The sequence below is a fragment of the Clupea harengus genome, chromosome 14 (assembly GCF_900700415.2).
Source record: "Clupea harengus chromosome 14, Ch_v2.0.2, whole genome shotgun sequence".
Lineage (NCBI taxonomy): Eukaryota > Metazoa > Chordata > Actinopteri > Clupeiformes > Clupeidae > Clupea > Clupea harengus.
Window position 1 is genome coordinate 29,079,499 of NC_045165.1, and position 13,127 is coordinate 29,092,625.

General features: G+C 40.1%; 1 protein-coding gene across 1 annotated transcript; it reads left to right on the forward strand.

Moving 5' to 3' along the window:
- The first annotated feature begins 481 nt into the window (after positions 1–481).
- kcnk17 (potassium channel, subfamily K, member 17) lies at positions 482–2,961 on the forward strand. The gene is made up of 5 exons (XM_012814272.1): positions 482–682; positions 1,722–1,836; positions 2,016–2,182; positions 2,363–2,531; positions 2,744–2,961. The coding sequence occupies exons 1-5, from the start codon at positions 482–484 to the stop codon at positions 2,959–2,961; spliced, it is 870 nt and encodes a 289-aa protein (XP_012669726.1).
- The last annotated feature ends 10,166 nt before the right edge of the window (positions 2,962–13,127 follow it).

Below are 13,127 nucleotides of genomic sequence, written 5' to 3' on the forward strand. Positions count from 1 at the left end.
TTAGTGTCTGCTGGTATTTTGAGCCTATTTACCATTATAGGACACCGCATGACCAAATATTGTGGTTGATGGTATTGCAGTTAAATGGACGATGAACATCCCCAGGAAACAAGCTCACCAGTTTCACTAATACATGGGAATGATGAGCAGTTTTGGAGGACTGTCTGCAATGATGAAGTTTGCTGGAAGAGGATCATAATCATCATACTGGGTTTGCTGGATGGAATATTCCCACTGTTTAAAGGTTGTCATGTCAACCATGTCCTTCTCATTACCTTCTCAACACTGAGTATTTGCATGCATGGCCCTGAGAAGCTGAGAACAGGCTTGTCCAGTCGAAGTGTGATTTGCCTGTGGCCTATTCTCTTAATCAGTTCCACAGTGGGTGGCTCACAGCACACTCCGAGCCACAAAGTCTTCAGATCTCCTCCGTCAGAAAACGTCTCTATCTATTACTGAGAGGCCAGGAGGTGCCTTTAGAATGCAGTTTGTGTCTAGGCTACCCTCCATCCTTCTGCTGGGGGTGGTGTATGTGGCCTTTGTGCTGGCTGGTGGGGCGGTGTTCTGGAGACTGGAGGGGGGCCTTGTGGAACAGAACCTAGTTCGACTCAGAGAAGAAAAGAGCAGATTGCTCCAGAGGCTCAGCTGCTTGGATATCCAAAGCCTTGAAGAAGTGGGCCAGGTGAGGAGTTGGAGGGTCTTGATATTAGGGGGCTGGCAAAAGCTGGGAGAAAAAGCAGGGGTCATTCTCAAGGGAAATGACTAGAGATGCAGAGATATTCACAGATTAAAAACAAAACAAAATGATTAGAAATCCCTTTGTGTCTAAATATGAAGGAAACTGAAATGGAAAAAATACATAATCAGGACAAATGACATATTGTCTAATGCGTATTTCATATTGTCTAATGCATAGTACATATTGTCTAATGCGTAGTACATATTGTCAGGCACCTCTTGAAAAGGTTTATGCTTTCCATGTTAAAGATCTACAACTACATTTTACATAACATACAGAACTTCTCAGGAGGATGTTTACATAACATACAGAACTTCACAGGAGGATGTTTAGACTCACTTGTGGAGGTGTAATATCAGACTGCTGAAAGTTTCAATTACTGCTTTCAGTAAGATCTGAATCTTGTGAAAATGATTTGATGACATAGTTCCCTTTAGCACCAAGGAATAGTCCAGCAAATCCCTCCAAAAGGGATGAGACAAACTAATCCTCCTCAGATGTGTGCAGAACTCTGCTGACCTTGGACACGGGTTATGTAATGGACTATGTCAATATTTCCATTCTAACACATGTATGAGACATTTCAAGTCGAAGCAAGGCTTTTAACCTTCAAAAAGGTTCACTGAAAATACCTTTTGTCTGTGTGTGTTTCTGAAGAAACTTCTACAAAGAAACAGCTCCTGGGTGTATTTAACTGAAAGGTTGAACACAAAATTCAGTGTAAATTTATATTGGTTATAATTCAGTCACAGGCATACATTTTGAAGCATCATCTGAAGCATTATCATGAAGCAATGATGACATTGAATAGTTCTAGTACTGGAAAGAAACATAGTGGCACGGACAATTACAGCCAATCAACACGTTTCAGGGGTACGGATGAACAATCTTTCACCAGAAACGTGGACTGAAACTTAAAGCTTCAATAATCATAACACTATAAAATGGACTGTATGTTTGCTTTTGTATGGTATGGGCTCAGCTGATCCGATCAGCATCCAAGTATGGCCTCAGTCTAAAGAGCAACTCCACCTCGGATGGCTTCTGGAAGTTTACCAGCTCCTCCATCTTTGCTGCCACTGTCGTCACCACAATTGGTAATGTGTCTCAATAAAGTCTTAATGGTGGATACTTTTATACAGATAACCTTGAATTACAGCTCAGTATTTATTCATTATTTCAAGATTTTTCCACATCCATTTATTCACCTGTATTTTTGTTTCTATAGCACCTTGATTCCCCCAATCACTGTTTTCACAATTTCCTTGTATCATAGGTTATGGAAATATCAGTCCCGGGACTATGTATGGACAGATCTTCTGTGTTTTCTTTGCTTTGGTTGGGATCCCTCTTAATGTAGTGGTCCTCAACAAAGTTGGCAAATACATGCTGTCCATTGAGAGAAAATTCTGTCACTTCATTGAGCAGAAGACCAACCGCAAAGTGAGCTTAGTTGTTCTCATTCTATACGTATATACATACCTCTTGATTTAATCATGTATGGATAAACTCTATTGTTTCTTGTAACAATGAATGTTCTTATAAATTGTCAGGCTGTCATTTGCCAAAATAAAGCTCCATGTGTGGCCTGATCCTCATGAACATGTCTGTATCTCTCCACAGAAGTGTGTTCGGGTGTTCATCCACAGTTTGTCATTTGCCACTTTGGCGGTGTTGTACTTTGTGGCACCTGTGATGATCTTTCAGCAGTATGAAGGTTGGTCCTATGCTGAAGCAGTGTACTACTGTTTCATCACCCTCAGCACCATTGGCTTTGGAGACTATGTTGCTGGTGAGATTAACTCATTTCTACATTTGCAGCCTTTGATGTTTTTTGCTTAAATGATTAACATGCTGATGTGCAAAGTCAGTGTCTTAAATAGAGTTTGATCCTGGTCCTGAATGAGGACACACACAACTGCCTGATGGAAATAAGTCAATACACTATAATCATTGAGTTTCCAAACCTCTATGTCCCCTTTGTTATGTTGTCTCCCCTTTCAGATAATGACCCTGACCGCTATTACCCTGAGTGGTATGCATTCATCATGGGTGCCTGGATCTTTTTTGGCCTGGCTTGGCTGGCCCTTCTCATCAACCACTGCATTGACCTCCTTGAGGGATTTAATGGCTACCTGAAAGAAAAGCGAGAGGGTACGGCCTCCATGTCACAGGGCAGCCAACCGGACGAGACCCAGGCACCAGAAAAAAGCATCAAGTGACAATATGAAGCTAGCTGCAGTGGAAATCCCCTTGGGGATAACAGGCTCAGTTATGTTTCAAAGTGGTTTAAAGTGTGTAGAGCGACAGATGGAATGGCCACGAGTATAGTTTGCTAATTGCTTTGAATAAAGTGAATATAGTATGAATTCCCAAACAACACAGACAATGACACTGGAAGGAGAAAAATAGTTTTCGCATTTTTTAGACTTGACGGATGTTGTTGTACATGTTTCTATTTCAAGGTACACAAGTAGAGATAATTTTGTCTTTACATAGCGGTATCATTATATAAAAACCTCCTATTAGTTAATAACACTATATATCATAATCATTTTTTGCCCACCTATGTGAAGACTACTTTTTAGCTTTTAATTGAAAAGGTGAAGTAAAAAGGTCAAGTAACCTTAATACTTAAAGCTGACATCTTTAAAATTATCCTTAACAATGCCATCACTTCAAGAAAGAAATATTCTGTTTAGCAAGTCTCTTCAATGTTTAATAGTTCTAATAATATGTCCTGAAATAGTCCAGTAAAACATTTTTATTTAGCTAGCCAGCAAGCTAGTTTGGTAGCTACATTGCCATAACAATGTTTACTATGTAGTACCTTCAGTAAGGTAATAACATTCTAGATAAGGTGAGTGGAGCTGTAGTGGGTCTTGTATTGTCTGTTCTCTATACCTACACAAAGAGCTTATTGTAGGGTTTTTACAAGTACGTAACCCAATTTGCATACATCAGGCAGCTAAACGGCATCCCATTTTCTGTTCTCAGAAGTTCTCAGAGGTATGATTTTTGTATAACATACTATTAATATTATTATTACAATTACATTTTTCTTTTTTTATTAAACTCCGACACCTGACCAGAATTAACCTCGTCTCATGTTGGCTTTGTGAGACAAGGTTCATTTTGACCCTCTGAGGAGACCTCATTACCCACTCCAAATGGTTTCAAATATCCACATAGAATTTGAATCCTAAAAAATGTAATGATTCATATACGTAAGCTTTCGTATATGTCATTTTTTGTTAAAGTTCCTCTCCTGGCATTGATTAAACCCCTAAAAACATTACATAAATTGCATAATTTAGAAGTTTTTTTTCATGGCCTTAAAATGGCTTGGATGTAACTCTACATGTTTGCCTCATGCAGTATTTGAGGAGCTATGAAGATGCAATTTAGCCTCACCTGTCTTGTAGCTCTTGTTTCGACGTAGCCTTATGCTAATGACATGTACAGTCTGACCCTGCAAGTTAACGTCATTGGTTTCTTATCTCTTGTCTGGTTTTTTGATTGGTACAATACAGTTCCAAGGTGGAAATCCTCAGCCATGGAGTTGACTGCTGTTTGGCTCATGTATGTTCTGTGTCATACCATATGGATGTGTGAACAAGCTTCAAAAACGGATTTAATACATTTAATACATACAGAGTGTTTATGAGTTGAAACCACACCGGTGTGTGCCCATCATCTGAAACGACTGAGCTGCGTAACATATATTAGGCCCTGATGCTACATAGGTCAATCATTACTTGTATAAACGTGGGCAACTCAGGAGGCAAATGGCAAAAGGCAAATGTGATGTCATTTACAAATAGGTGAAAGATGATTTTTCCTGTCGCTCGACAACAAACGGGGGTTGCCAAAGTTGCAAGAAGTCTCCAAATTTGTCTGATTCCTCTGGACAGCATAGTTTACTCCTTTGCTTTTATAGGAGTATCCATATGAAGTACAAATCAGTCCCTGAAAAGGTTATGTAGGACTTCCACAGATAAAATGGGTCTTTCACTTTTCTAGTCCTATACCTTAAAATAAATTGTCCAAACATTAATCATTGGAGATTTGGAATTTTCTCCAAACTTGATTTTCTGTTAATATTCCTCTGGATTGGCTATACCAAATGTAACACATGGCCCTTTATTCTAAAGAATATTAACTGTAGATTTGAAATATCCAATAAAACAACTCTTCATTTTTTGACCAACTGGATACATTTTGTGGTGGCACTGTCATGGTAAAAAGTGACCGGGTGCCAAAAAGAGCCCAGGTGATGTAATATTGGCTTTCGAACGACTCTTGAGTGACAGTTGCTATACCAACGCTCGCATTACGTAACCCGGACACTACGTAACCCGGGCACTTTTTGGTCAGTCTCAAGAGTCGTTCGAAAGCCATCAGCTACTTGTTAGTCACTTAATATTGTGCCTAAAACTATTAAGTATTCCGTTTTAGCTACCCCTGACGGTATCCTGTACATCAACATTTGCAGTCAATACTACTTTTTGAATCGCTATATATTGTGGCTAAACAAATTTTTACCCGGTAAATAAAGTGTTCCATTTTAGCCGTTTACATCATCATTTGCATTTCAATTGAAATGGTTTAGAGTAGAAATTCGTTTTTATAAAAAGGAGAAAATATACTGATATACGGTGTTTGTTTATCTACCGTTTTAGCAAGCCAGCCAGTTAATTTGCTAACATCTTAAATAATATACGGTGCTTGTTCATCTACCTTTTTAGCAGGCCAGCCCGTTAATTTGCTCACATCTTAAATAATATACGGTACGGTGCTTGTTCATATACCTTTTAAGCAAGCTAGCCAGTTAATTTAATAATATCTTAAATAATATATGGTGCTTGTTCATCTACCTTTTAAGCAAGCCAGCCAGTTCATTTGCTAACATCTTAAATAATATACAGTGCTTGTTTATCTACCTTTTTAGCAAGTCAGCCAGTTCATTTGCTAACATCTTAAATAAATTAAGAGCTACCATTATTTGTTGATATAGGCCTATTTAGAAAGACTTGGGAGAGTTCATAGTAGCTTGCTAGCTATACACTAAGCAAAATAATGTGCCCCAGCTAACGAAGGAATTGCTAATCGCTAACGAGATGCTAGCGGCGAGACCGGTTGAAATGTACTTACTTTGACACTATAACAAACTTGTGAGTCAACAACTTTCCTAACACAGTCAAACATCAAGCACATGGTTGTTTTGCTTGGTTTATTGCAGGTAAAATACAGGCAAGCTGGTCTCAGGTAGAGAAGTATAATGCGAGATGCTCTGGGGTAAATCACGTTATTGAGGTAGTCTGACTTCCAAAAAGAGCCCGGGTGACGTAATGCTAACGTCGTTCGAAAGCCAATATTACATCACCCGGGCTCTTTTTGGCACCCGGTCACTTTTTACCATGACAGCACGCCCCATATGTTCACTCGTGTTGAAAATGAAAAGGCTGACATCTTAATGTATGTACTCTATAGAAGCATGTGATTAAAATACTGTACCAACATCATCTTGTATTGTCATACACATGTATTTATTGTTCAACGTATTTATTTATTTATTTTAATAGTTTAGAATAGTTCTCTATAGTTCAAAGTTTTAGTATTTGGCAGACAGTTTTGCCCAAAGTAACTAACAAAGCATTTGATTGAAAACTATGATATTTGAAAATGTATGCATAAATGAAAATGCTGTTTGAATGTACCAAAGGTGTGTGTGTGTGTGTCTGTGTGTGTGTGTGTGTGTCACTGGAATGGACAGCACAAGGTAGGTCACTCCTCCACAGAGGACATGCCACAGATTAAAAGAGTCTCAACTGTGTAACTGTGTTGACTCAATCTCTAGCTGTGGAGAGGAGACAAAGACAACACACCACTGCTCATGGAGGGAGGGGGACACAATGACTGGTGCCAATCAAGTACCTGTGTTCTAGGGAGAACTCCAGTAGCAACAGGCCAATCCAGTACCTGTGTTCTAGGGAGAACTCCAGTAGCAACAGGCCAATCCAGTATCTGTGTTCTAGGGAGAACTCCAGTAGCAACAGGCCAATCCAGTATCTGTGTTCTGGGGAGAACTCCAGTAGCAACAGGCCAATCCAGTATCTGTGTTCTAGGGAGAACTCCAGTAGCAACAGGCCAATCCAGTACCTGTGTTCTGGGGAGAACTCCAGTAGCAACAGGCCAATCCAGTACCTGTGTTCTAGGGAGAACTCCAGTAGCAACAGGCACAGGGAGCCAGTGAAGGGTCACTAGCACAGGAGGTTACATACATGTGTCCTCTTAGGCTGATCAAAGACCAAACACGCCGCCACATTCTGGAGGATCTGCAACGGTCTCACCACACATGAAGGCCAGCTAGAACAGCATTGCAATAGTCTAGTCTAGAAACAACCAACAACCAGGGCCTGATCTGGGTCTGCTCTTCTGAATTAGAGGGTTAACCCACAAGACCTTGAGACACAAATCACATGCTCTGTGAAATGAAGTCGGTCATCGATCATAACACCCAAGTTTCTTTCAGCTTCAGTCGGGGTCCATGATGATTTGTATTTGTCAGATGTTATCATAAAACTGGCAATGACAATAGCAGTGCTCTCAGTAGGGGGCGATATACTCAAATCAAATTGAACTAAAATTGAGTTTTACTGTCCAATTGAACTCAAGTAGAGTTTTACTGTCAAATTGAACTCAAATTGAGTTTAACTGTCAAATTGAACTCAAATTGAGTTTACCTGTCAAATTGCTCACTTTTTGCTCCCATTTATGGATTAAATTGCCTGCAAGTTAGCCTAGGCGTGTATGTCTGTGTATGCTGCACCTGGCCATAGATAAAGTGAGGACCCCTGGTTTAAATGAATGAATCTATGTACACATGGTTACTTGGAACAGTTTCTAAATACAGTTTAGCACTTACAGCCATGGCATAGCATGGTTTGTGTGCAAGATAAGCGAAAGTGAGAACTACAGTCTGTATGATACTGATGGTGGGGGGTGTGTATGTTTACATTTATGAGTGCAGTATGTCTCAGTCAACTGTCACTTGCTGGTAGGCTGTATCAGTTTCTTTTTGTGTGTGTGTGTGTGTGTGTGTGTGTGTGTGTGTGTGTGTGTGAGAGTGTTGTGTGTGTGTGTGTGTGTGTGTGTGTGTGTGTGTGTGTGGGCGTAATATCTCCTAGCAGTGCCAATATCTTGTGCTCACTCTGCCAACTCTCTCCATGCCGAGTGGAGGAGTAGATTTAATGTTCCACAATACAAAAACATGAAACATCTAATGCAAATACTAATACAAATAAATGAGTAGTGGACATGAACAACCTACAACAGCATAGAAGTGATGCAGTGTTGTTTCTGAATACGGCAAAAGTCCATAGAGTTTTATTTCTGTCGGGTTTGTTAATGACATTGAAGGACAGCTGTCATTGAGAATTAAGAAGAATAGAAAGGAATATGTTCCTAGTGCTGCCGCAACTGCTCCTTAACAGAAGACCCACATGGACACGTGCCTTCCAAAAGGCTTTCAATGTGACATGTTATATGCCAACAATGTTCTGGTCTATTTTAGTCAACATACATGCATTTCATTTCTCTTTCAGCTAAACTGATACGTCAGGCAAGGTAGCATTGGGAACAAAGGTGTTCTGAAAGATGAATACTGAACTCTAAATTATGCTCAATAAAAACAATAAAGAATTTCATTGAACCCGTTTCTTTTCTTGTGACCCTTTTGCCATTAATACGTCAGCCCCTGGCCTTTGTAAACACAAACTCCATCTTTTGACAACTTCTGACTGCTTTTAAATCATTGACTTTGTAGCAGGCCGATCAATTATAGCATTTGATGATATTCCCCTAATAACAACCTCAAAAACACTCCCAAAGCTCCAGGACTGGCTGGGCCATCATCTACTCTTTATGCTGTTAGCAAGAAACAGCCCTGTTGAGTTCAGTCCATCCAGCTGTACCCTGGTAGTACAATATGAAAGACTATGTTTTACCCATAAAAGGCTTAAAGAGGACCTATTATGCTCTTTTTCAATGTTCATAACTTTGTTTTTGGAGTCTACTAGAATAGATTAATGTGCTCCAATGTTCCAAAAACATTCTTTTTCCTATACTGTGCATCTCTACTCATCGGCTGCTGTCTGAAATGCTCTGTAGAGCTCCCGTGTCTTTAAGTCCCCCTCCCTATGAGCACCGTGTACTCTGACTGGTCAGCTAGGCGGCCAATAAGGATTGTGTCATGAGATTGCATCATCATGTAACAAGGGAAAAGGGCTGGAATTCCAATGAGGTATCTCAAGCAGCTGAGAAAAGCTGTTTCTGGGGGAGAGAGTAAGTCACTCTAGCGTGTACTTTGGGCTTTGTAACTTTGCAGACCGTTGGTAGCTACTTTACATTTATCTTCATCTTAGGAGCAGACTGTAAGAAAACAGGATAACCTTAAATAAACGAATAAAACAGGAACTACATAACCTTATTCTGTGATTAATCATGATATCGTGCTTAGTTAGCATTTATGACATAATTATGGCATGGCTTTATCAGCTAAGAGTTTCTCTGAAGGTAACATGGCTCCACTGAGATGGTTATCTGACAGAAGTCGGGTTAAAACACTTCATGACGTGACAGAAGTAGGACATTATCTGTCCCACTTTCACAACACTCAGAGACATACTTTATTCCGCTCCCACTTTCAATCCCCTCGCTCTCCTTTTCCCTCCCTGTAGAAGGGCTCTCTATCCAGAAGGTTGTGGTGTGGTTCGAAGGTGGTGGACCTTTCACATGCTTTCACTCTCCTCTAGCAAAGAATCTGATAGATACCTGAACAGCATATTTCTCTCCATTTCTATCTGTTGACTTGATAAACCTAGCTGGTTACAGACTGATGACATGACAACTGTGATATACCACACCAATCAAGCACACAGTAGCCCAAGGATGACAATAAACATCAGCTTATGTGGCAAAGCCTATTGGTATTATGTCTCATGGGTATGTGTTTTACAGTTTTTCTCGATTGCTTAAACACGATTTTGACTGCTTTGTTTTGTTTTTCAATACACCTCACACAGTTAGCACAACCACACACCCAATGAGCAAAACACCTCAGATCCATTGCAAAATGAAACACTTGTAAAAACTATACACTAATTTAACAAAACCATATTTTGTTACCATATGAAACACACACGTTGCATATGACTGAATTCTGTTTGTACCACTTACACACTGCTGTTATAAACCTAAAACACTTTTAGCAATTCTACTTCTCTGTGATTAGAGTAGTGTAAGTGAAGTACACAGAGAAAGTGCAAATATACAATAAATTCAACAAACACTACGAAAGACCAATGCTGCAGACTGATGAAAATATTATTTAATTCTCTCCATATACCCAAATCAGTCAACATGGAGAATCACAACAAAACATGTCCCAGTTTTCATGCTACTTCAGTAGTGTGCATAACACTCTAAGCTCAGCAAATATCAGACAAACGTAAAATGATGTTTCCACTACAGGTTACTATTCCATTAAAAAAAGATCAGAAAAAAAATGAAAATACAGTACAAATAAAGTTGTTTCATTTGACCCTGATGTCTTTTTAGGATGTGTGCCAGTGTTGACTGAGAGACCTGATGGACATTACTGTATTGAAAATGGCATGGTCACCAATAATGTTGGCTTGAATTTCTCTGAGCCTGATAGCATTAGTATTTATTAGTATTAGTATTTGCCAAAACCATGTTTATGATCTCTCGATCTTGTTCTTGCGTGAATATGGGCCCCCGTCCTCCTTTCAAGTTTATTTGATAAATTTGGTCTTCTTCTTCTTTGAGCACGTTTTCCTCCTGCTTCAGGTCTTCCTCTTCCTCTACATCCACCTCGACCTCAGCCTCTGGCATGGCCTCCGCCTCTTCCTCTTCCTCCTTCTCCTCCTCTGTGGATTCCCCCTCTCACCCTCACTCTTCTTCTTCTGACTCCTTCCATTTTGGTTGAAGACAGGTGAACTCATCTGCTGCATTTCTATAGTGCTTAAACCTGTTTGGTGTGTCTACAATTAAGCAATCATGTGTTTGCGCACTTGATGGCTGTGTTTATTTGACAGGCTCATAGGTGAGGTAATTTGACAGTCAGTGTTTTGGAATTGCAAGGAAGTGACCTCTTGATATACTTCTGTGTCTAAAGCATTCAAGTGTGTTTAGTGTTTTGCAAATCACTTGTGTGTTGTGTTTCGCAAAAAGTCTGATGTTGACATGTGCTTATAGTGGTGCAAATCTGAGCCGTTGTTTTGCTCCTTGAGTAAAGGTTTTGATAATTGTGTAATAGTTTTGATTTTAGTGTTTATCCAATCGTAAAAAACTGTAACAACTTCAAAACATAAATCAAAGGCAATCTTACTGTAGATACAAATCTACAGTAAATACTGTCAAAAAGATATACCAATGTTATCCTGACTTTGTAAGCTAATTAATAAACAATCAAAAGGTCCTTTGGCAAAGTTTTAAAGAAAGTTAAAGCTTTTAAGGCAGAATGACATGGCAGAACATCGTGATATGAAAGACTATATTTGTTTACTTCCCTGCCTGATAAGAGATTGACCAGGGCTCTACTAATGATTAAGCCACCTAATGGATTCAATGACGGACCCTAACCTACCCAGTTTAAGTTCAGCGCACGTATTGCTTGTGTCACAAGACACTGCTTGCAGCCTCCAGGCAGGTAGCCATGTGTTTGTTTGTGTGCCTGTGTGTGTGAGAGACAGAGAGAGAGAGAGTATGTCTGTGTCTGTGCAGAAGCACTAATCAAATGAAGGCTTGAATAAAGCCCAGTGCTGTTGCTCCCTTTCTCTCTATTTCTCTGTGCTGACTTTTCTCAGTCACATGACGTTTTCTGGATTTCCCTGTTACCCAGAAGGGCAATGGCCTGCATCATATTATTTCCTGACATTCTTTCCTGACACATTTTCTACTGTATTTTGAAAGCATGGAACTCAATAACAGGAGATTATAGCCATCTATATTGTATTAGCACATTGCTGGACTTTAAGCATTCAGCAAGAGTAAAAATGCAATAATCAACAATGATAGCCTTATAGTCTCTGACATCTGCCGTTTGTAATAAATAACGTGAACTAGTATTTGCTTAAAAGAGATAAGGTTTTGCCCTATCAGAGCTGGAACAAACTCTCACTTCGAAACTTTCAAATATGTCCAGCCTCTGTAATCTGATTGAGTCTTTTTGTGTGTGGTGAGCGTGTGTGTGTGTGTGTGTGTGTGTGTGTGTGTGTGTGTGTGTGTGTGTGTGTGTGTGTGTGTGTGTGTGTGTGTGTGTGTGTGTGTGTGTGTGTGTGTGTGTGTCTGTGTGCGTGTGTGTGTGTGTGTGGTGGGCATGTGTGTGTGTGTGTGTGTGTGTGTGTGTGTGTGTGTGTGTGTGTGTGTGTGTGTGTGTGTGTGTGTGTGTGTGTGTGTGTGGTGAGCATGTGTGTATGTGTGTGTGTGTGTGTGTGTGTGTGTGTGGTGAGCATGTGTGGTGAGCATGTGCATGAAGGGAAAGCAGGGATGCTACATTTGGCTCACTCACAGATGAAAACCTTACTTCCTTCTACTCATATTTAGCACTCATGACAATTTTGCCCCGTGAAGCCTTTGGGTACAGGTGAGGCAATAGCAAGTGTGCGTCACAACACACCCTTCAACATGACAGCAGAGCACCGCTGTGTCGCTGACCTCAGAGCAGAGAGAACTTTAAAAGCACAAACATATGGCTACTAGCTATAGCTTTATGGAAGAAAATGTTTATTCCAAAGAAAGCACTCATCAAAGGGAATGCAATTGTGAGCAAGGTTTGGCACCACGTTGAAGTAGAAAAAACAACCACTTTTTGGTAAATATGGCTTTGCATACAGACCCCTTATTTGCTGACCCCTGATCAGTCTCTGAACATCAGAAGGGAATTAACATATTACACATGGAGCACGATGCCAGATTACATAAAGGCATAACAGTACATTGGCAAAGGCATCAAAGATGACCTAGATGACACCCAGAGCCCAATAAACACTGTCAGAAAAAGACTACCATCAACTACTGAATCTTTGGGACATCTCAGTCAAAAATAAAAAGAAGCTAATTTCTCCAGGATCTAGGAAGAACTAAAGGAGTGCCTATGAAAATCTTCAAATATACATTTGTTCAATTATGCATTTGTAGCGGTAGCCAGCAGATACAGTGCTGTGGCGTAAGTAAACCTCACTCCTTGACACCTGACACTCCCATGGGTTATAGACTCCTTGCTAGTATGCCCACCTCCCATGGGTTATAGACTCCTTGCTAGTATGCCCACCTCCCATGCCAGATTGCAGGTTTGAGTCCG